Below are 26,014 nucleotides of genomic sequence, written 5' to 3'. Positions count from 1 at the left end.
CAAGAAGTGGGTTATTGATGTAGACAAATCCTTTACAGCTCATTTTATGTATGTTATTACCAAAGAAGAAGAAAAAGCCAGTCAGTCACTCAATACTGACAATAGTGTCTGACAGTGAGTCTAGCAAGTAAACGGGTTTCCTTGCATAATTTGAATATTAGGACACTGCTAACGTTTAAATTTCACAGATAGAACATGCATGACATATTCATAATTCCTGCAAAGTTCTACAGAATTCGAGGTTCGCTGCAAAAGGGACATATCTTTAAGGGAGAGAAAATTATCAATTTAAATTATTTGTATAAGCACCAAGTATTACAAAATAACCCCTTAAAAGCACAAACAGCAGAATACATTGATGTTTTATGAAAATTATGTTAAGTTTCGCTCATTATGATTTCTGTGTGAAATATTTCATGTCAATCTTTTTACAAAGTGCAGCAGGGGTTATCTTGTGTCAATAAACTTTTGTCACTAATTTCGCATCATGTGACAATGGTGCATATTTGTTCCCTCTAGTTGTCTGTTTCTGCACGACATGCAAGCATGCGTGAAAAGTATTGGCTTAATTTGTAAAGGCAATCGCAGTGTCATGTTCGGTTTAGTTTGGATGGTATACATTCATAGGCCTACGTTAGACGCCATCTTAAGTTGACTTGAACAAAGTGCTTGCAAATCACCATTACATTATCGAGTTGTTCTTCTTTAGGCGAAGTTTAAACATCAAAGGACAACCAATCGAGGAGGTGAACTTTCTTCAGGATTTCAAAATACGAAGGTAAGAATATCAACTTAGATGTGTGGGGAGTGAGCTGGGTTGTTTTGATAGGGGCGTGGACAATATGCCGTAAACACGGAAGTGAAAGAAACATTGATGAAACGGTTATGAAACGAGCATAAAACGAGTTTGAAATGAGAATGAAATGAATATGCAACGAGTTTGAGAATAACTATAGATCGAGAGACAAAATGGGAAAAAAACAATGAGCTTGGGAACATTATATAGCATCATTAGAAAGAGAGAACTAAAGACAACAAAATTCGTTTTGCTAATGTGATTTTATTTCTAAATCTCTCTCTCTCTTTAATCTCTCGCAGTCTCTTTCTTTCCCACAAACTTTTTCTTCTGTATATCCCGAGTTATTACGATTTCTGCCGGGCAACCTCTGGGACTGCCATATTGGGCAAATTCAAAATGCGCCCGCCATCTGAGTTAAAAGGTCAAGTGTAGTTATGAAAGGAAATGGGCTAGTTTGATAAAAGTTTATATATTTATGGGGTTTTCAGGGTCTGCGAATCTGATTTTGATGTTCTTTCATCGATTTGAGGTCTCCTCGGGGCTGCCATACTGGTTATATTGGTCAAATCCAAAACGGCCGCCATCTGCCTAGGTCAATAGTACTCTGCAAAAACAAGAGTGTTAAATTCAACAATTCAATTCCACTCTTGGTGTTAATATTTGACAACTCCTACTGGTGTAGATTAACACCAATATATGGAATCATAACAAATTCAATTCCACTTTTGGTGTTTATATTCTTGTTGATCCATTGGAGATTTTTCTATGGGTTTCTAATGGTCCCACATTCCATATTCCCTATCATCGACCAGGGTACAAGAGCCAGTGGTAAACTGATTATTCATAATCAATGTTGGCAACTGTCAACCAATGGGTATATTCTAATCTCCATTGCATTAACTCCATCACATACATCATTTGAAGTAAATTCAAGATTAACGTACAGGCTGGTACACGAATATATAATAAACATGCATGCTGTTTCTTGGTTAGTAATCATTATAATCAATATACATATTGCTAAAACGTTAATGTAATTGTAACAAGATCGGACAAATAATCTATTGGTCAATAATTGCCAAAGGAAAATACAAATCACAAAATTGATGTGCATTGTCATAATTTGCTTAACAAATCATGATAAATGTATGTTTCTGTGAACACGTGAAAACTTATTCGACCAATCAACCGCCCTAAACGAAATCACGTGATGATACTTTTAACACCGAGCATAAAACTACACACCTTTATAATCAATACGAATTTTGTCAAAAAAAATGCAATACCATACTGATGTAAGAATTTCTAGACCCTGGTTTTTAAAGTGAAGTTCCAAAAGGAAAAGGGCTAGAAGGATAACATATTATATATTTATGGGGTTTTCGGGGTCAGAGAATCAGATTATCATGTTCTTTTTAACCATTTCGAGGTCTCCTTGAGGCTGTCATGCTGCTCATATTGGTCAAATCCGAAATGGCTGCCACCTCTGAGTAAAAGGACAAGTGTAGTTCCAAAAGGAAAAGGGCTAGTATGATAAAAGTTGATATATTAAGGGTTTTTCAGACCTCACACGCCCAGTCTACAAGCAGGCAAAAATGCTATAGCAGTCTCAGAGGGCGTCCTTCTTTGCGTCCGGCAGAAATCGTAATAGCATACCTCTGGGTCAAATTTGGTGCTTTTAGAAGAATTTGCATCAAACAACCCCTACTACTGGTAGTAGTCTCAATATCATTATTATTTGTGTTCTACAGGTCAACATTCTGATCAGTATGGCGGCTAACTTCAGCTCTGCAGAAGACATCTGTGAAGGAGAGAACTGTGAGGCAATCACAGATGTGACGTACTACGTGAAGGAGAAGAAGAAGCTCTGCGATAACTGCGCCTCCACAGGGGGATGCATCGGTAAAGCAAGAAAGGGTGGGACCAATCTATATTGTGTGAAGCATGATGAAGAAATCAAATTGTATTGTAAAAAACATGGTGTAGCACTGTGTTATTCATGCGCACATATAGATCATCATGATCAGTGTTGCGTGCGGCAGGATATCGAGGGCGCGATCATGGAAAGTAAAGCGAGTCTAACCACTCTGAAAGAAAAGGCAAAAGACAAATTAAAGCTTTGTCAAGTTTATGGAGATCAGATTCAACAGTGTAGGAAAGACACCGACACCCATCTACAAGCTTTGAGAATTGAAGTTGATTCGGTAATCAATGAGGCGATCCAAACAGACAAGGGCATAGAGAAGGAGGATGCTGCAAAGATCAATCAGGAGTTTAATGAGAAGAACAAACAACTTCGAGAGAAGATTCGAAAGAACGATGAGGAGAAAATGAAGCGACTTGAACTGAACCGTACAAATGCAGAGAAAAGACGAGAACCCATCGACAATAAACAGCATAGTCTTCAAACAGACATTCAAAACATCGCTAAAGAAAAGGAGAAAAAGATTGTAGAATTGGAGAAAACATGGCAAGATAACACAAAAACCACAAGGAATACAATAAAGACACTTGACACGGTACTCGAAGATGATAACAATGTCGCCAAAGATGGGCATCATGTGAAGACATCAGTAAGTGATGAACTTAAGAAGCCATTATCACTGAATGAAGGTGAGGTAAAACAAATCACTGGTACCATATCGGGTGTGAGGTTTGTGAAGGGTGCTGGGAGAGAGAAGTATGATGGGAGGATTGATAGGTTTGATGGGGAGTGGAAGCTCATTGATACAATCAATGTCAAAGATAAAATCACATTCCCGGTCATTGTAGGATGCATAGATGAATGCAATGTGATCATCTCAGACAGACTAAAGGGTAGCCATGTTTATACATACATTTTAGATATGACCACTAAACACAGTCAGAGGGTGTTAACCGGCAGTAATACATCAAATGTTACCTCCTGTGTATTGCTGAATGAAGGCGAGGTACTATGCAGTAGATACAGCAAGGGTTGTACAAGGGGTAGTTTGGCTGGATGCATAAGTGTGCATGACAGACGATTGAAGCTCATCGATTACGTCACAATAGCAAGAAACACAACGGATGATTTCACAGGGGTGGATGTAGCTGTTGACCAGGATGGGATGATCATCGCTGCTGAGTGGGGTCAGTCAAAGATATACGCCATCAACCCAGCTGATCGTAAGATCATGAAACCAATCACATGTAGAGAGAATATAATGTTGCGGGGTGTACTATCATCAAGTCACATAATCGCTCAACCCTACCCACGAGATAACAGACTGTTCATCATCGACAGGCAGGGTGCTCATAGGCCGGAAATCCTCCACAGTGGTGTAATCCTGAATGCCTGCATCGATCCTATGATAGACGACCTCTACGTCGTGACATCAGATGATGAGTACAAGACGTGTGTGATTGATCAGGTGATGAGTGGGGGTGGTGAGAAGAAGAGAAGAGTAGTGTCATTCCCTCTACCAACTAGACTGCATGATAGGAAGGGTCACCTTGTTTCATCTCAGGTGATGATGACATCATCAGGGAAACTGATTGCTAGCGATGGAGACAAAATTCTCGTATTCAAAAAGCTATTGATCGAGCCTATAAATTAAAGGCCCGTTCACAATGACGCGGTAAATAGGTTTTTGTTTCTTTTTACTTTTTTCTTGCGAGTTTATCTGTTTTACTTGTATTTCTTATTTTGCTTAAAGATGTAAATGTAATGCGCTTGACATGTATATATGTATCTTAATAACACAGATGACAGTTGCCATTCATTTACACATTTTTGTTTTTAAACTGCCGTGGTCTATCGCTTTATATCTGAACAAGTCATGAACGAATCCGTGTTGCTTTACGCTGGTTAAGTAGGCTTATACATTCTGAATGATGTATCATTTATCACGTGAGTCAGTTCCATGATCAGATCACTAATGAGTTTATGACGTGTTTTGTTTTGTATGACGGCTTGTCATGACAAAAACCAATGCTCGATTATTGATTGTTTGTCTGTTTTATTAGCTTTTGTTTTTGTAATCTATCATTAATTGTAAATAGCCACATAATACGTAGTATTCTAAGACTAATTTGTATGGATCTGTCGTGTTGCCAAAAAAAATATTAGTCATCGATATGTAGGGACTTTTTGACGAAACCAATGTTAAAACAATGACATAAATTGCACGTTGTTTGTTTGTATTATCTCATATCTGTAATATATCATGAAAATAGCTACATTATACTTGGTATTTGTACGAGTAAACTTTATTGATGATTCGTGCTAGAAACTTCATGTATGACATTTTTTTGACAAAACCATTCTAACACACATCGAAATTATTTGCATACGGTCTTTGTCATTATGGTTGTTGGTTTGTGTTTTTTGGTATTATTATTTTTTAATCTGTCATAATTTGTAAATAGCTACATACTGTTATTTTGACAAAAGAAATACTACGACAATGACAAAAATTGCACGTTATTGTTTGATTTGTTTGTTCGTATTAGCTTTTTTTCGGGTAATCTTTATTGAAAACAGCTACATTATACTAAATATGTCGAAGACTAAACTTTAAAATGAATATTCGTCTTGCTATGAACACTGAAATATATATTACACGTAAATCGTTTATATGTATTTAGACAAAGCAAATGCTATGATGATGACATAAATTGCACGTTCTTTTTAAATTGTAATACACTGTATATCAAATAATCATGGAAATAGCTCCATTGTGCTGTATAATTTACAAGATTCAATATTGTTGACTTTCATTTTGTTATTATATGATAAATTTAAACTTTGAATATGTATTTTGGATGGATCAAATGCTACATAATATACCAATGAAATATTCTGTACAGCATCTAGTCTGTATAATTTACCTATAGACATTGCAGTCGGATGGATACAACAAAAATTAATGTAAATTTCAAACTCGTGGATGTTTTTTTGTTGTACATATATTGTAATGAGACATGATTGTCGAGTTTTATGGTTTGATGGTTTTGTTTCTTGGTCTATCAATATACTTCATATACGCTAATATTATGTCAATAGCTGCATTATGATAAGAATTCGGTAGGATTTAAATGTGTTGATTTTGCGGGTTGCTATTTATAAGACATGTCGATATTTAGATGGATTTTGGTTGAATTGAAAAGTTTTTACGTTATTGCTATCCACACAATGATACATTAAATGTAAATATCTATACATTGCACTTGTATTTGTTACATTCGTTCACATGAATCTTATTAGATACTATGTTTATCTATTCTATCTTAAATAGAAGGGGAAAATGTTTAATATTAAATAATTTTCAATTAAGGTTTGTGTCAGTTTTGTAATCTGAGATACCATAACATATGCAATGTCATAACATGTAAATAGCTGCATCGTACTAGTATATCTAAGATTCGTTCATATTTGTTTTTATCATAAATTACGTTCATCTATTCTATCTATGATAGAAGGAAAAAAAGGTTTAATATTCAAGAACGTTTCAATTAAGGTTTTTGTCAGTTTTTTAATGCAAGATACCATACAATATGCACCGTCACACAATGTAAATAGCTGCATTGTACTAGTATTTCTAAGATTCGTTCATTTTTTATTTCTCATTAGACATTTTTTTAATCTATTTTTTTTATTTGGTAAAACAAATGCTATACAAATCAAGTTAGCTCCACTGCTTTGTAAATTTTGATATATCAAAAGATTATACACAATATGTGTTCTCATGCAAATCTGCACGTTGTAATACTCAAATATGTTGATTTCTCTAAAATTGTGTAACATAAGGTTATGTTTGTACATTCTGCATACATAATAATAAAATAATAATACTCAGTTTTTATATAGCGCAAATTACAATTAAGTCTCTAAGCCCGGTAATGATCTGGTATACCTCTTTACGACTCTCATAGCTCAGTCCAAAGGGTAGAGGGTTCGAATCCCAGCATGCTGAGGTCAAAAGATCTCTTGCATCACTCAAATATTTTGTTATTTCTTTCCGAAATTGTCTAGTATAAGTCTGTTTTCTGCTATACAAATGTTGTTGATTATTATTATCAGTATTTGTTTCTGTTATAAAGTTTATATTTTAATAACTCTTCCCCTGAATGTTATTATTATCTGTATTAATTAAACTTCATTGATGTACATCAATATTCTGTTAATAAACATATACATTAATTTTCAATGAAATGTAGCATGGTACGATGTTTTGATATAATTTTTTGTTATTAACCATGAAACATATAAGTCTGTTTTCTGTAATCAAATTATACTGGAAGACGGGACGCTAATTACGATTCAGATAATCATTGTGATCTTATTTGTGTATTTGTCAATATTCATTCCGAAATCACATAATTTATATGCGATAAAGAAGTAAAATAACAGAATGTAAACAAAACGAAAGAGAGAGAGGGGAGAGAAAGAGAGAGAGAGAGAGAGAGGGGGAGAGAGAGAAAAAAAGAGAGAGAGAGGGGGAAAAGAGAGAGGGGAAATAGAGAGAGAGAGAGAGAGAGAGAGAGGGGTCAAAAACTAAAGAAATCTGTTCAAAGAGAGAGGAGACGTTGTGAATAGAGAAAGATGTGTACAGATAGAGAGAGAGAGAGAGATAGAAAGAGAGAGGGAGAGAGACAATTACTAGAGAAAGAGTACGTACGGTAATTCCGTTTGGTCTTTATCTTTAACACCCTTCTGGCTCTCAACAGACTATAATGATAAATAAGAGAGGGTATAATGAAAGATAAGGCGGTTTTAAGGGAGAGAAAATGATCAGTTTCAATTACGTTTAAAAGCACCAAGTATTACGAAATCCCTCCTCACAAGGCATAAACAGCAGAATACATTGACATTTATATGAAAATTATCATAATGATGGTATATTATTGACTGTCTCGGCCTCAATACACACACACATCAATGACGTTTTGCATAATTATTATGAAACAGTGTATGCTGATACAGAATTCTCGGGCTGGTGTGGGGGCGTGGGAGGGGGTCCGAAATTCCGTAAAAATCACCCCCCCCCCCGTAAAATCATAGGGGCACCCCCTCCTCCACACACAAATACACACACACCCTTTCTCCAATTCGACTAGCCTTGTGAGTGAAGCAAATGCATTTCTTATGTGTGACGCTGAAATATTATTCACACATTTAATGTCGATCTATATTTACAAAGTGCCGCGGGGCTTATCTTTTGTCAGCACACCTTCGTCATTCACAATGGTACATATTTTTTTCCTCTTAGACTTGCCAATTATATATCTGCACTCCCTCCCACACACACACACACACACTTCTCCGCTTCGACTGGTCTTGTGAATGAAGCCAATAAAATCCTTATGTGTAACGCTGAAATATTATTCATACATTTCATATCAATCTATGTACAAAGTGCAACGGGACTTATCTTTTGTCAATACAACTTCATCATGACGACAATGGTACTAATTTGCCCCTCTTCTTTACCTGTTTCTGCACGACATATATGGTTTTATGGTTTTGTTTCTTGGTCTATCAGTAGATGTCATATGCGCTAATAACATATTTCCTGCAAAGTTCTACAGAATTTGATGTTAGCTGCAAATTCGACATAATACCTTTAAAGGTACTATGTCTCTTTTGCAGGTTAAATTCCAATGGCATTTGAAGGATAATACTAATTTAGAACTCCCCTTAAAAAAAATGGGGCTCGAAAATGTCTTTAAGTGGGAAAATAACGACTATTAGCTGTCAAATCGAATTTAGCTATAGAGCCAATAAGTAGTAGTCTTGATTTTCAGACCATTGTACCGCATGGTCGTACGTTTTATGCCGCGCAACTTTCAATCAGTTTAATTTTGGCCATTACAAGAAGTGGGTTATTGATGTAGACAAATCCTTTACAGCTCATTTTATGTATGTTATTACCAAAGAAGAAGAAAAAGCCAGTCAGTCACTCAATACTGACAATAGTGTCTGACAGTGAGTCTAGCAAGTAAACGGGTTTCCTTGCATAATTTGAATATTAGGACACTGCTAACGTTTAAATTTCACAGATAGGACACGCTGGCCCAGACATCTGGAACTCTCTGCCCATTGTAATAAGAAACCTTAGGACATTGTATTATTTTAAGAAGGCAGTTAAAACTATGTTATTGTCTAAGTATTGATCATGTCGTGTGTAATTCTACTGTATTCATGTTCGTGCGTAGGCTACATTGACTGTACATTCAACAATGATGTGTAATCGTCCATGACCTAGCATCGTTTTTCCATTCATGAATGAACCTGCATTCAATCAGCAGATGTATGAGATTTATTTTATTATTACCAACGCTCCTTCTCTCCCCTTTCCTTTTCTTTTCTGCAAGTCACTTTAAAAAAAAAAATTGTATTGTTGTATCTAAGTTGAGGGCTGCGGGCACGTCAAGCTACTTTGATTATTTATGTAGCCCTCCTGCATCTAATGTATGTTAATTATGCATTCAATATACTTCTTTAAATTCAATATATTTGTTTAATATCGTTTATTATCTGTATAAAATTATATGCACTTGAAATATTGTATCAAGCCATATTATGTTCATGAAAATGTATGATGAAAAAAAAAGAAAAGATGCAGAAACCAATAAATCAAATCAAATCAAATCAAATAAAAAAAAAAAAATATTCATAATTCCTGCAAAGTTCTACAGAATTTGAGGTTAGCTGCAAAAGGGACATATCTTTAAGGGAGGGAAAATGATCAATTTCAATTATTTGTATAAGCACCAAGTATTACAAAATAACCCGTTAAAAGCACAAACAGCAGAATACATTGATGTTTTATGAAAATTATGTTAAGTTTCGCTCATTATGATTTGTGTGTGACATATTTCATGTCAATCTGTTTACAAAGTGCAGCAGGGGTTATCTTGTGTCAATAAACTTTTGTCACTAATTTCGCATCATGTGACAATGGTGCATATTTGTTCCCTCTATTTGTCTGTTTTTGCACGACATGCAGGCATGCGTGAAAAGTATTGACTTAATGTGTAAAGGCAATCGCAGTGTCATGTTCGGTTTAGTTTGGATGGTATACATTCATAGGCCTACGTTAGACGCCATCTTAAGTTGACTTGAACAAAGTGCTTGCAAATCACCATTACATTATCGAGTTGTTCTTCTTTAGGCGAAGTTTAAACATCAAAGGACAACCAATCGAGGAGGTGAACTTTCTTCAGGATTTCAAAATACGAAGGTAAGAATATCAACTTAGATGTGTGGGGAGTGAGCTGGGTTGTTTTGATAGGGGCGTGGACAATATGCCGTAAACACGGAAGTGAAAGAAACATTGATGAAACGGTTATGAAACGAGCATAAAACGAGTTTGAAATGAGAATGAAATGAATATGCAACGAGTTTGAGAATAACTATAGATCGAGAGACAAAATGGGAAAAAAACAATGAGCTTGGGAACATTATATAGCATCATTAGAAAGAGAGAACTAAAGACAACAAAATTCGTTTTGCTCGTTCGTTCGTTCGTGTCTCCTTAGATCAAGATTACTGCAATCTTGATCTTCGGAGTAGTTGCTACAACCGGCCGTGTCAGACACGTTGCCCCGGGGTGCGAGATAGGACTCTTGTAGCGTGCCCCCATTTAAAACAGTTATACAGTTACAGTTAACAATACATTTAATTAATAGTATGAAACTATTAAAATTACTCTCATGTTACGGGAAAAAATATTGCATATACATATATTATGAATTGCGTTAACTACACTGGCGGGAACGTGCCCCTTTAACACCAAATTGCCGACAACTATGAAGCTCCCAACATGACAGAGATATGGACAACACACTTCCATCAAAAAGTCCCCCCCCCCCGCCCCCCCCCCCCTCACAACAAAAAGAAGGAGTGCGAAAAAAAAAAGAGTAGGGATGGAATTTAAAATTAAAAAAGAAGAAGATAAGACACTTCCCACACAATACCCCTTATCGGCAGCCTTGTTAATCAACATTTCACCAACTTTGTAGACTGCTGCCCCCTCCCCGTCCCCCATTTTACTAGTGTCCCAGCCCCTATTATTTAAATGCTTGGTCCGTTACGCCACTGGGTTGTCACATACACATTCGTTTTGCTAATGTGATTTTATTTCTAAATCTCTCTCTCTCTTTAATCTCTCGCAGTCTCTTTCTTTCCCACAAACTTTTTCTTCTGTATATCCCGAGTTATTACGATTTCTGCCGGGCAACCTCTGGGACTGCCATATTGGGCAAATTCAAAATGCGCCCGCCATCTGAGTTAAAAGGTCAAGTGTAGTTATGAAAGGAAATGGGCTAGTTTGATAAAAGTTTATATATTTATGGGGTTTTCAGGGTCTGCGAATCTGATTTTGATGTTCTTTCATCGATTTGAGGTCTCCTCGGGGCTGCCATACTGGTTATATTGGTCAAATCCAAAACGGCCGCCATCTGCCTAGGTCAATAGTACTCTGCAAAAACAAGAGTGTTAAATTCAACAATTCAATTCCACTCTTGGTGTTAATATTTGACAACTCCTACTGGTGTAGATTAACACCAATATATGGAATCATAACAAATTCAATTCCACTTTTGGTGTTTATATTCTTGTTGATCCATTGGAGATTTTTCTATGGGTTTCTAATGGTCCCACATTCCATATTCCCTATCATCGACCAGGGTACAAGAGCCAGTGGTAAACTGATTATTCATAATCAATGTTGGCAACTGTCAACCAATGGGTATATTCTAATCTCCATTGCATTAACTCCATCACATACATCATTTGAAGTAAATTCAAGATTAACGTACAGGCTGGTACACGAATATATAATAAACATGCATGCTGTTTCTTGGTTAGTTATCATTATAATCAATATACATATTGCTAAAACGTTAATGTAATTGTAACAAGATCGGACAAATAATCTATTGGTCAATAATTGCCAAAGGAAAATACAAATCACAAAATTGATGTGCATTGTCATAATTTGCTTAACAAATCATGATAAATGTATGTTTCTGTGAACACGTGAAAACTTATTCGACCAATCAACCGCCCTAAACGAAATCACGTGATGATACTTTTAACACCGAGCATAAAACTACACACCTTTATAATCAATACGAATTTTGTCAAAAAAATGCAATACCATACTGATGTAAGAATTTCTAGACCCTGGTTTTTAAAGTGAAGTTCCAAAAGGAAAAGGGCTAGAAGGATAACATATTATATATTTATGGGGTTTTCGGGGTCAGAGAATCAGATTATCATGTTCTTTTTAACCATTTCGAGGTCTCCTTGAGGCTGTCATGCTGCTCATATTGGTCAAATCCGAAATGGCTGCCACCTCTGAGTAAAAGGACAAGTGTAGTTCCAAAAGGAAAAGGGCTAGTATGATAAAAGTTGATATATTAAGGGGTTTTTCAGACCTCACACGCCCAGTCTACAAGCAGGCAAAAATGCTATAGCAGTCTCAGAGGGCGTCCTTCTTTGCGTCCGGCAGAAATCGTAATAGCATACCTCTGGGTCAAATTTGGTGCTTTTAGAAGAATTTGCATCAAACAACCCCTACTACTGGTAGTAGTCTCAATATCATTATTATTTGTGTTCTACAGGTCAACATTCTGATCAGTATGGCGGCTAACTTCAGCTCTGCAGAAGACATCTGTGAAGGAGAGAACTGTGAGGCAATCACAGATGTGACGTACTACGTGAAGGAGAAGAAGAAGCTCTGCGATAACTGCGCCTCCACAGGGGGATGCATCGGTAAAGCAAGAAAGGGTGGGACCAATCTATATTGTGTGAAGCATGATGAAGAAATCAAATTGTATTGTAAAAAACATGGTGTAGCACTGTGTTATTCATGCGCACATATAGATCATCATGATCAGTGTTGCGTGCGGCAGGATATCGAGGGCGCGATCATGGAAAGTAAAGCGAGTCTAACCACTCTGAAAGAAAAGGCAAAAGACAAATTAAAGCTTTGTCAAGTTTATGGAGATCAGATTCAACAGTGTAGGAAAGACACCGACACCCATCTACAAGCTTTGAGAATTGAAGTTGATTCGGTAATCAATGAGGCGATCCAAACAGACAAAGGCATAGAGAAGGAGGATGCTGCAAAGATCAATCAGGAGTTTAATGAGAAGAACAAACAACTTCGAGAGAAGATTCGAAAGAACGATGAGGAGAAAATGAAGCGACTTGAACTGAACCGTACAAATGCAGAGAAAAGACGAGAACCCATCGACAATAAACAGCATAGTCTTCAAACAGACATTCAAAACATCGCTAAAGAAAAGGAGAAAAAGATTGTAGAATTGGAGAAAACATGGCAAGATAACACAAAAACCACAAGGAATACAATAAAGACACTTGACACGGTACTCGAAGATGATAACAATGTCGCCAAAGATGGGCATCATGTGAAGACATCAGTAAGTGATGAACTTAAGAAGCCATTATCACTGAATGAAGGTGAGGTAAAACAAATCACTGGTACCATATCGGGTGTGAGGTTTGTGAAGGGTGCTGGGAGAGAGAAGTATGATGGGAGGATTGATAGGTTTGATGGGGAGTGGAAGCTCATCGATACAATCAATGTCAAAGATAAAATCACATTCCCGGTCATTGTAGGATGCATAGATGAATGCAATGTGATCATCTCAGACAGACTAAAGGGTAGCCATGTTTATACATACATTTTAGATATGACCACTAAACACAGTCAGAGGGTGTTAACCGGCAGTAATACATCAAATGTTACCTCCTGTGTATTGCTGAATGAAGGCGAGGTACTATGCGGTAGATACAGCAAGGGTTGTACAAGGGGTAGTTTGGCTGGATGCATCAGTGTGCATGACAGACGATTGAAGCTCATCGATTACGTCACAATAGCAAGAAACACAACGGATGATTTCACAGGGGTGGATGTAGCTGTTGACCAGGATGGGATGATCATCGCTGCTGAGTGGGGTCAGTCAAAGATATACGCCATCAACCCAGCTGATCGTAAGATCATGAAACCAATCACATGTAGAGAGAATATAATGTTGCGGGGTGTACTATCATCAAGTCACATAATCGCTCAACCCTACCCACGAGATAACAGACTGTTCATCATCGACAGGCAGGGTGCTCATAGGCCGGAAATCCTCCACAGTGGTGTAATCCTGAATGCCTGCATCGATCCTATGATAGACGACCTCTACGTCGTGACATCAGATGATGAGTACAAGACGTGTGTGATTGATCAGGTGATGAGTGGGGGTGGTGAGAAGAAGAGAAGAGTAGTGTCATTCCCTCTACCAACTAGACTGCATGATAGGAAGGGTCACCTTGTTTCATCTCAGGTGATGATGACATCATCAGGGAAACTGATTGCTAGCGATGGAGACAAAATTCTCGTATTCAAAAAGCTATTGATCGAGCCTATAAATTAAAGGCCCGTTCACAATGACGCGGTAAATAGGTTTTTGTTTCTTTTTACTTTTTTCTTGCGAGTTTATCTGTTTTACTTGTATTTCTTATTTTGCTTAAAGATGTAAATGTAATGCGCTTGACATGTATATATGTATCTTAATAACACAGATGACAGTTGCCATTCATTTACACATTTTTGTTTTTAAACTGCCGTGGTCTATCGCTTTATATCTGAACAAGTCATGAACGAATCCGTGTTGCTTTACGCTGGTTAAGTAGGCTTATACATTCTGAATGATGTATCATTTATCACGTGAGTCAGTTCCATGATCAGATCACTAATGAGTTTATGACGTGTTTTGTTTTGTATGACGGCTTGTCATGACAAAAACCAATGCTCGATTATTGATTGTTTGTCTGTTTTATTAGCTTTTGTTTTTGTAATCTATCATTAATTGTAAATAGCCACATAATACGTAGTATTCTAAGACTAATTTGTATGGATCTGTCGTGTTGCCAAAAAAAATATTAGTCATCGATATGTAGGGACTTTTTTGACGAAACCAATGTTAAAACAATGACATAAATTGCACGTTGTTTGTTTGTATTATCTCATATCTGTAATATATCATGAAAATAGCTACATTATACTTGGTATTTGTACGAGTAAACTTTATTGATGATTCGTGCTAGAAACTTCATGTATGACATTTTTTTGACAAAACCATTCTAACACACATCGAAATTATTTGCATACGGTCTTTGTCATTATGGTTGTTGGTTTGTGTTTTTTGGTATTATTATTTTTTTAATCTGTCATAATTTGTAAATAGCTACATACTGTTATTTTGACAAAAGAAATACTACGACAATGACAAAAATTGCACGTTATTGTTTGATTTGTTTGTTCGTATTAGCTTTTTTTCGGGTAACCTTTATTGAAAATAGCTACATTATACTAAATTATGTCGAAGACTAAACTTTAAATTGAATATTCGTCTTGCTATGAACACTGAAATATATATTACACGTAAATCGTTTAAATGTATTTAGACAAAGCAAATGCTATGATGATGACATAAATTGCACGTTCTTTTTAAATTGTAATACACTGTATATCAAATTATCATGGAAATAGCTCCATTGTGCTGTATAATTTATAAGATTCAATGTTGTTGATTTTCATTCTGTTATATATGATACATAATATACACTTCGAATATGTATTTTGGATGCATCAAATGCTATACAATGAACAAATATATATTCTGCACAGCATCTAGTCTGTATGTTTTACACATAGTCATCGCAGTCGGATGGATACAAACAAATTAATGTAAATTTCACATTTGTGGATGCTTTTAAAAATTGTACATATTGTATTGAGACATGTTTGTCAAGTTTTTGGTTTGATGGTTTTGTTTCTGCATCTATATCTATAGATTTCATGTACGCTAATAGCATGTCAATAGCTGTATTATAATATGTATGTTGATTCTTCAGGTTGCTATAAGGGGAGCCTTCCAAAGTTGCGACTGTGTCGCGACGCGTCGGGGCGCAGAGCAGGATATGAGAACAAAGGAGGCGCCTTTATGCGCCCATTAGCGCCTTTTTGCGTCGGATAGGAGAGGACTTCAGTTGGTTGCCAGCTCATTAAAATCTGGCTATTGTTTGGAGTCTCATTGTTACGAAATTACCCCGCCGGGGCGCGCCCCGGTGAAGCACTTGACATTTGTGAATGGGAGCTTAAACTTTGAATAGCTTTCGCGCCCTTTCGCGCCCGGTCCGGCGCATTAGTTATTCATGTAGTGCCCGCTTGTGTGTCGCTCTCGTCTTGCGAGATTTGACTCTGAAAAGCATTACTTTGGCTACTGATTTGTTTTAATATTATTTTACGTACATGACATTGGTTACAATGTTTGTTCTGATTGTTTATTTTCCTCTCGAAATCGGAGTTCTGTAGGCGTTAACGTTGGCATGATTGTTCATTTTTCATCTCCTCCTGTTCTGTTCATGATTGTGTTCAATATACTGTATCAATTTTAATACAAATTGATTTGTTCACGAAAAAAAACAAATTTATTTTTATACTTACCCCACTCTCTCTGACATTGTTTTCCTCGTGCATGTTTTGACACTTTAATTGTAATTTTATATTTCCTTATAGCGATGTTATCGCATGTTTTGATTTTCTTGTTTTTTTTTAAAACAATTTTTGTTGCATCTTGTAAACAGTTCTGTCGTATGATCATTATAAATCATATAATTATATCATCAGTCTGTTATTTCAATACATAGATCCTTTGAATCTTCTTAAAATTAGAGAACGTATTTTAAAATCCGTGATGTTGAAAATGATACTTAATCAAGAATGTCATAGTTTCTCCTTGAATTGGATTTAAAAAGCGTTTTATCTGTATTACGATTTTTTTAATGCAAATGATATCCGTATTGTCGGGAACATCATCAATATGTTTCGTTAGAAGGAAGACGCTCATTTTCAGAATGTTCTTTCTTTGCAAAACACTAATGTTACGAAGAAAATTAAATACACTGTACCCGTATCATCGGGGATATCGCAAAACTCCCAGGGAGATTATCAATTGCAAATCAACATAGTAAATTATGCCTAAATCGTAAGAATAGAGCATGCATTAAAAAAAAGAGAGTTACCAGGAAATGATGTTTGAAATTTCACCCCAAACATATCTCAAGAATAAATTAGTTTATCATTCTGTGTCAAAGAATTTTATCGAATATTTCTTTGCGACGAAGGGGGGGGGGGGGGGGTTACATCCGCGGCCAGTTTTAGATCTAGGTCATTGTTAAGAATAACTAAAATACGTATATATAGTGCTGAATAGGGGCCACGTGTTATCGAAAGAGCGTAGTGCGTTCTAGAACATATACAAGCCATGGCAATTGGTTGAATTGCTTCTCGTAACAGAACTGTCTCACTGTCTAAATAAGGATCCATCCGGGGGATCCATCATGCACGTGTTGGTATCAAGTAGTAAACGGAATTAATAATGATTGCGTTGTTTTGGGACATTTTTTTCGGGGGGGGGGGCAGGGTAGCCCTTATTCTTCTTCTACTGGGTCATCAAGAAACACAAATAGTGTTGAAATTTTCCGCAATCCCTTTAGCGCCGAGGGTAGAAAAGCCTTTAGAAAAGTCAGCTGGACAATAGCAATTTAATGTTGGTCAAACAATCAGCGAGAAATACTGGGCAAACAGATATTAGCCCACGTCTTCAATATAACCAGGGAATCCCGATTTAACTAAGCACATGCTCACAATATGAATATCAAATCTGGCTATTGTTTGGAGACTCATTGTTACTGTCTGGTAAAGGGGTACTTTTCACGCACCAAAGTACGGCTCGTCTAGTACACACAAATCCGGACCGTATTGACTTTACACACCGGACTTAGGGGACTGTTTTCAAAAGGAGGGAAAATGCATATGCGTACCCTACATAACACTCATCCGGGGGTGGGGGGGGGGGGGGGGGGGGGGGAGGGGTGCGCTTAAAGGCGAAGCGCTTTTTGTGAATTGTGAATTTGTGAATTTGAAAAGCTTTCGCGCCCGTTCCTACGCATTAGTTATTCATGTAATCCCCGCGTGTGTGTCCGCTCTCGTCTTGAAAGATTTGACTCTAAAATTTTCACTTTGGCTACTGATATGTTTTATTATTATTTTACGTACAAGACATTGATTTAGATTGTTGTTCTGATTGTTATTTTCCTCCCAAATATCGAAGTTGTGTAGGCGTTGACGTTGTTATGATTGTTCATTTCTGTTCATTAATGTGTTCACTACTTGTATTATATTAATGTCTTCACGAACAAAACAAAAACGATATGTATAATTGTATTCCTTCTGTATGTTTTGACACATTATTTGTTTCATATTACATTTATTTTGTTCTGTCATCCGATCAAAATAGGTCATATATCTATATCATCACTCTGTTCTTTCTCATGCAAGATCGATTTAAAGAATAGAAACGTAGGTTCTCTAAATCTTCGCAAAATCAGCTATTGTATTTAAATACCCGTGATTTAAAAATGATACTTATAATCAAAGAGATTGAAAGATTCTGCTTGAAATAAGATTATAGGGCGTTTATAAATATGTCATACAAAACAAACAAACATCTGCAAATTAAAGATATTACACAAATGATAGTCGTATTGTCGGGAGCCTGCATCATCAAAACGTTTCGGTAGATTGAACAATTCGAAATCGCCTATCTGTTCCAAACATGAAATTCGATCGAATATTTCTTCGCGAAGAAACTTTATTGGTGGTGTCATTTGTCTTAACAATTTGTTATCTTCAATGTTCGTGACGTTTTGACGTTTCATATTTGTTAGCTAGCGCTAGTAAAGTCTTTTGTTTTAACGTGCACTGTATATAGTTATAAGGCCTGAACACGTCATGTTCACATTGGGTGTTATATAGCATACGGATATTATAGTACATGTAACTTTTAAAAGCACTTTGTTTTTGCAACGCAATGACAAAAGACAGCTCTTTGAGCAGCTAATAGTTGTTGCGCCCATTGTTCCGCTCATAGGCGGCTATTCCCAATTACCGGGCATTATTTGATATTGTATCATTAGTTAAGTTTATTAATCTATTCATGTTTTCTATTTATTTATTTAGTTTTGGGGAGGGGGGATGTCGTATTACGAATTCATGACCCTTATACATAATGACCATGTTCTCAAATTACGAATAGCGGTCTTCATGAATAGTTGTCCAATGAATTAGCGGTCCTTATAACTAGCGAGCGGAGCCCTCCTGATTGACCTCTGCCATTTTGGTCCGGCCGTTCACTTCGCCGCCCCCCTCTCACACACACACACATATGTGTAGCTAAACAAGAATCTATAGCAAGTCGGACAATTATAGCGATCAAACAATAGTCGCGTGAAATCCTGCCACGGCATTCTATGTTTTTACCTTTAGAGCGAACTTTTCTTTTGTATTCGCTCCATAGAACTCTACTTTATCTTACAGCGAGGTGAAATGAAAAGAGCGTCATCATGAGTAGATCTATTGTTTGATGTTATCCTTCTTCTCCCTAGTTAAGCCAAACCTTCAATTTAGGCCTATCCATAAAAGGTAGCTTCCTGTACCGTTCGCTTTTTTTTTCCTGACTGCTATATGAAGCATGTGTATGCTCTGAATTAGGCAAACAGGGGACCGGCGGGTTTAAGATCCTCTCCGAACGAAATGTAATGTTGAGTTATGCCTTACAATAGCATATCGACTTGGTTTCTAACCAGGGAGCTCCCGGTTACGAGCTGCTCTGCTCTACCACTGGGCTATAGCGCCTCCCTCCTTTTAAAAAGATCGTTTAAAATTTGCCGGTTTTTTTTTTTTTAGAATAAGAATCAAAACATGTTTGGTATGTTTTTTGTATCTGTGCATTAAGATTTCAAAATTTCACTTTCGCCACTTAATTATAAAAATCTACGAATAAATGATTCGAATGTTGTGTCGAATGATTAATTATCATCATGAACTGATTAATGTTTTGTATTGCATTTCCAATTGCTGCTCAACTTTATCACCATCAGGCTACACTTTTTTGTTTACATCTTCATGACACACATGTTTTATAATCTCGATATAGTTCCCGGACTCTTTTTTCTATTTATTCCACTTTTAAAAAGAGCTATGGAATTATTATGATTTAAAACGCATTTTGGACGGGCAATTTTCGAAGGCATATCTCGGGCGTGAAATCCTGCCACGGCATTTTATGTTTTTTTTTTCCCTGAGGCCACTTAACAAAATATACATGTTTAGCGTCCCCGCCTGCTTCCTTTTTGGGGGCCGCCTCCTATTTTTTATTTTTGGTTAAATAATATGAAAAACACTACTAAAATGGATCTATTACTGATTTGTTTAAAAAGTTAAAAGATGTCGGCGGCCATTTTGAAAAATAGCCCGACTGTCAGGGAAAATGTACCGAGCGGCCATTTTGAGCGGCCATTTTGAAAGAAAAAGAAAAGAAAAGAGAGGGCCTCCTCCTTCCTAGTTTTCGAAAAAACAGGACACTAATAAAAAAAACTTTTATTTGGCCTTAGAGCGAACTTTTCTTTTGTATTCGCTCCGTAAAACTCTACTTTATCAAACAGCGAGGTGAAATGAAAAGAGCGTCATCTTGAGTAAATCGTTTGTTTGATGTTATCCTTCTTATCCCTAATAAGCAAACCTTCAATTTATTAGAACCAAGTCATGGGAGGAGAAAAAAAAAGGATTAGACTGACAAAATATAAATTCTTCCAAGCTCAGGCTGTGGCGATGTGCAACGCGTAGCGTGAATATGAATGACGAGAGAGAAAGATAATTCCTTTGTCCATTATACGACGCTAGAATCATATCGCGATGTGGGAATTATACAAATATGTTGATAATCATTCAAATTACAAACATACACAAGCGACCCAAACAGTAATGAATTTGCCGACTATAACCGCATACATGTAGTCGTTCACATCATTCGTCTTTTATTTTTTGTTGTTGGGGACAATTAAGCTCGCAATTAAACAACCATTAATCGTACATAGTCATCTTTATTTCACATTTCATACAGTCGTCACAAAAATTAAAAGGAGGCGTATTAAACCCAACAAAAATAAATCATAATGTATTCTGATCAAGATGAACGAGTGTGTTGATTGCCCCCCAAAACAAAGACGATCCCACCAGAGAAGTTCATGCTGTGCTGTAGTAATGTACATCGCAAAGCTTCGCCACAATGATTGGAAAGGTAATACCCCGCCCGTTACGACGCAAAACGGCGCGAGAAGAATAGATCGCGACGCGAGAAGAATACATCATTTTTTTTACAAACAATGGAAAGTTTATCAGAACGAAAACCGGAGGAGGGGAAGACAGGCTTTGGCCGACAAATACTTTCTGTATATCAAGTTTAAGCTGTACCGCGCATCACGAGCGAGAACAATGACGGGAGAGATAATCTTCCATCGCCTGGTGGGGCGCAAAAGGGCGCAAGAAGAATAGAGCGGGTTTATACTAACAATAGACGGTTTCTTTTCATATGCAAGAATCAGGTGAGGGTGACTATTGCGCCCCTTCGCGCCCCTTTGCGCCTCAATGCGTCTCTTGGGACGCGACTGTTCTATTCATCGCGCCCCGACGCGTCCGGGCACAGTCGCAACTTTGGAAGGCTCCCCTAAGACATGTTGAATTTTTAGATGGATTTTGATCGGACTTATTGAAAAGGTCTCACGGTTTTGCTATCCACACTATGATACATTTCATGTATTCGTTTTTATTTGTTCTCATCAGAAATCATGTTAATCTATTCTATCTTTGATAGAAAAAAAGGGTTTGATATTGAGATAACTTTCAATTCAATTTTGTGTCAGTTTTGTTATCCAAGAAACAATACAATATGCACTGTCATAAAATGTAAATAGCTGCACTGTACTAGTATTTCTAAGATTTGTTTATATGCTTTTTTTTCTCATCACAAATTTTGTTAATCTATTTTATCTTTGGTAAAACCATGGACTTAATACGGATGGACATTCATCGTTTTCTTAACGAATTCATTTTGATTGTCTCCATCAATGTCGTCTCAATAACATTCCGTACATATTTCTTCCCTTTGGTCTCATGATGGTCGCCGGCAAAAAGCCGGGACATGATCAAGATAGTGATTTTACACATGTTAATCTACATGCGCAGAAGATAATTACTCACCTAAATCATGGAAAATAGATGTGCAGTTCTGGCTTATAATCGGAAATTGTTGTTCCGTGTACTGTACATGTATTTTTTTTAAAAACATGTTGATATTACCAGATAGAGGTTATTTTTAGATTGGTTGGTTGTGATTTAAAATCCCAATTCCCCTGTTTCCTCATAATATTCCAGAGTTACAACACACAGGGCTGATACAGATCATGGCCTTCTAATTGTTTTATAAGGTCATAGGTGTGTGCGAAAGTTTGCGAATCAGTAATAATACATTTCATATCACCAAAATCGTCTGCTTTTCAACTTTGCTGCTCCCCATTGATAATGCTTTTATTTAAGACACACTCTTACAGAGCACACCATCCAAACAAAACCCAAGAGAGGGAAACTGCTCCTTTGTCAATGAGCGAAAATGCTTACGCAGTCGTTATTGTTAAAACAGCTGAATGTTCTCATTAAGATGCACATAATCAAAAGGCGGCGACTATGTTGGATCAAAGAAAGAATCACGTTGAATGTCCATCCGTATTAAATCCATGGTAAAACAAATACTATATAAATCAAGTAAGTTCCACTGCTTGTAAACTGTTATATAATTATCAACAGATTATACACAATATGTATTCTCATGCAAAGCTGTACTTAGTAAGAATAAAATTGGTTGATTTCTGTTAAATTTTGTAACATAAGATTATGTTTGTATATTCTGGGTACATGCCCGGTATTGTTAGTGTACATCTTTACGTAGATAAATGATATTACGTTTAAATGAATTAATGTGTGACGTCATACTGGCCAAGTTGTCAAGGCTGATGGACCCAAACAATTTTCTGCTAAACAATGGCGTGGTGATAATTACCAGCGGCAGTTTGCCTGCTCCAAAGGCAGCCCGTTGCTCGGATGATTTGACGGCGAACCTCATGCGCAGGTTCTTTTGTTTGGAACCAGTTCCCGGGAACTTCGGTTATTATGAGGGGCGATTCCGTGTAATGTACCCATAATGCGAGAAATGTTTTTTTCTTCTTCACATAAATCATCCCAAAATCAAGAAGCTATTAATATAACCGTTGAATAATTGTGTTTTCTGCTATATCACTCCAGTTAGTACGTCAAAAACATATCAAGAGATTTTCATTGATTGATGAAACATATAGATAAAATAAATGTCGTTTGTGGTATGGGACACATTGCACTGAATCGCCCAATACATGTAAATCGTTTACCTTTTTTACACAATATTACTGAAAGGAGTCGGTGGAAGAAAAAACAAAAATTCTCTCGCATCACCCAAATAGTGTCAAGTTTCCTCCGAACTTGTTTAGTATTTGTTGCCTTTTATGAAGTTTATATTTGTATAACTCATCCCCTGTAATATATTAATATGATAATATGTTGTGATATATTTTTGGGGATTAACCATGACAGACATAAGACTGTTTTCTGTAATACAATTATACTGGTAGACAGGACGCTAATCATGATTCCAATATTCGTCGCGTCCTTATTTGTGTATTTGTCAATATTCATACCGAAATCAAAAAATATGCGATAAAGAAGTAAGAGAATAGGGAGGGAAAAAACGAGGTTAGAGAGAGAGAGAGAGAGGGGGAGAGAGAGAGAGAGAAAGAGAGAGAGAGAGAGAGAGAGAGGGAGGGTGAGTGAGAGAGAAAGAGGGAGAGAGGTAGACAGAGAGAGAGAGAGAGAGAAAGAAAGAAGAGAGAGGGAAAAGAGAGGGAGGGGAAAGAGAAGAGAATGAGAGAAATTGATATAAGAAAGAGAAAGAAGAGAGGGGATTAAAAAAGAGAGAAAGAAAAATGAGGGGGGGGGGAGAGAGAGAGCGAGAGAGCGGGGGGGGAGAGAAAAGGGTGAGAAAGGAAGGAGGTGAGATAAGAAAGAGAAAAAGAGAGAAAAAAAGAGAGGGGATTAAGAAAGAGAAAGAAAGAAGGGAAAGAATAGAGAGAACTTGAGAGAGAGAGAGAGAGAGAGAGAGAGGTAATTGTATCAAAATACAAAAAATGTATATATTCAAATCTAATGATGTAGTCTATTCCATTTGGCAAAGGCTCTTTCTTGTTGTCTAGGAGGACAAGCAGTTTTAACATTGTTCAATAGGAAAATTAATAGAATTGGGACAACTACTTCGAGACAGTTGGGAAATATATATAAATACAAATACCACTTTTCAAACCAAGGGAAATGAAATGCATGAAATTGAAATATATTTAGAATTTGAGAGCAAACGCAAACGGGTAATTTCTCCCCCCCCCCCCCCCCCCCCCCCCCCCCCCCCCCCCCCCCCCCCCCCCCACTCTCTCTCTCTCTCTCTCTCTCTCTCTCTCTCTCTTTCTCTCTTCTCTTTCTCTTTCCCCCTCTCTCTCTCTCTCTCTCTTCTCTCTCTCTCTCTCTTCTCTCTCTCCCTCTCTCCCTCTCTTTCTCCCCTCTCTCTTCTTTCTCTCTCTCTTTCCCCTCTCTTTTCCCCTGTCTAGGCCAGCTGTTTCGTGAATATAATGGGTGATATTCCATAAGACTTAATTACTGGCTAAACTGGGGGCGTTTCACAAAGCCGTTTTTCAATGACAAATGACAAAAATCAGTGACAAATCTGCTGATAACCAATCAGAAGCAAGGATTTCAGTAGCTTATAACAAAATCTGTCATTTGTCACTGATGACAAGTTTTGTGAAACGCCCCCCGGATCTCCCCAAACCAGTATCCTGGAGCCTGAGCTAGAGGATGCTCCGTCCCTGACCAACCGTCTCTACAAAATAAAGATGGGATTCAAATCTAGATGAACTAGATAATGCAGGGTTCAACACTTCCTTCTTATTCTTCTCCTACTTCCTCCTTTATATTCTTCAAATTCTTCTTCTCCTCCTCCTCCTTCTCCTCCTCCTCCACCTCAATCCTCATCCTCAAAACACAGGGTCTACCAATATTCTTCTCCTTCTTCCCCCTTCTAATTCTTCCAATTCTTCTCCTCCTCCTCCTCAAAACCCAGGGTTAACCAATTAGTGCCACGCCCATGCACGGGCAGTCCCCATGGAGGCTCGGATCAACTGGCTGGAAGTCGGGCTGGAAGTACTAGAAAGGGAACTAGAATACAAATGTTACTTTTTATAAGAAAAATAATATTCACAAGGAGTTTTTCCGTACCAACCACTGATATAATAGACCCCCCCCCCCCTAGTCCAGAATCTGGCCTAATTAATTTTGACCTCCCCCACACCAACGCTACCTCTCCCTACTTACTTGCTACCAGCCGATGATGGCGTGATCATTAGGACGCCAGGCGAAAAATTCAGGTTGGGCCGGGGGACAGGGGGGCACAGTGCCCCCCCCCCCCCCCACTTTTCAAGTACCCCCAAAGTACCCCTTTTTACATAGGAAAACTGCCCCTTTAGCTTTGTAAGAAGTGCCTCTTTTTACATAGGTAAAGTGCCCCTTTTACTTTGACAAGTGCCCATATTATATTTGTTTTTGCCCCCTCCCCTTTCCACCTCTGATGAGTGATCCTTTTATTTTGACACGTACCCCTTTTCCTTTGACGGGTTCCCATTTTCCTTTGCAAATAGTGTCCATTTTCTATTCTCATGAGTGCCTTTTTAAATCTCTAGTAAATTCCCCTTTTCAGGTACGAGAAGCGCCCATTTCCACGAATGGCGCAGCTAGCTGACAAATGGCGCTGCCAGTCGTCAGCTAGCTGCGCCAGTCATCAGGCTCCCTCCCCCAAAAAGAATAGCAATAAATATGTACTTAATGAAAATGGTTTTAACATCAGTCTTTTTTTCTTCAGAGGTTTAAAAAAAGATGCAGTAACTGGGTATCGAACGGGGGGTAGTGAGCACATTTTTTTTTTTGATCCTCAAATTTTTTTCAATTTGCACCCCCCCCCCCTTGAGCGCCAGGGGGGGGGGGGCCCAACCCCCCAAAATCGTAAAAATCACGTGATTTTACATGATTTTTTTTCTCAAGGGGGGGGGGGGGGCCCCCCCCCCTGGATCCGCCACTTGGGGCAGGGCCTAGGCCCTATAGGACCTCAGCGACCGACAGACCTTCTATACGACGCGGG

At 37.5% G+C, this 26,014-nt stretch overlaps 1 protein-coding gene and 1 long non-coding RNA gene across 2 annotated transcripts; both read left to right on the top strand.

Moving 5' to 3' along the window:
* The first annotated feature begins 599 nt into the window (after positions 1-599).
* LOC115927153 lies at positions 600-2,736 on the top strand. The gene is made up of 2 exons (XR_004065454.1): positions 600-778; positions 2,551-2,736. It is a non-coding gene; the product is annotated as an uncharacterized LOC115927153 (long non-coding RNA).
* A 7,104-nt stretch (positions 2,737-9,840) lies between these two features.
* LOC105444448 lies at positions 9,841-15,165 on the top strand. The gene is made up of 2 exons (XM_030993561.1): positions 9,841-10,005; positions 12,392-15,165. Exon 2 carries the CDS (start codon positions 12,410-12,412, stop codon positions 14,216-14,218), a length of 1,809 nt encoding a protein of 602 aa, XP_030849421.1. The 5' UTR covers positions 9,841-10,005; positions 12,392-12,409; the 3' UTR covers positions 14,219-15,165.
* Positions 15,166-26,014: the final 10,849 nt, after the last annotated feature.

This window comes from Strongylocentrotus purpuratus, unplaced genomic scaffold (genome assembly GCF_000002235.5).
Source record: "Strongylocentrotus purpuratus isolate Spur 01 unplaced genomic scaffold, Spur_5.0 spur5_scaffold_20, whole genome shotgun sequence".
NCBI classification, from domain to species: domain Eukaryota; kingdom Metazoa; phylum Echinodermata; class Echinoidea; order Camarodonta; family Strongylocentrotidae; genus Strongylocentrotus; species Strongylocentrotus purpuratus.
This window is presented reverse-complemented; position numbering and strand designations above follow the sequence as displayed.

Excerpts from the sequence above, each read along its gene's own strand:
- LOC105444448 (XM_030993561.1), top strand. The coding sequence starts at position 12,410 with ATGGCGGCTAACTTCAGCTCTGCAGAAGACATCTGTGAAGGAGAGAAC.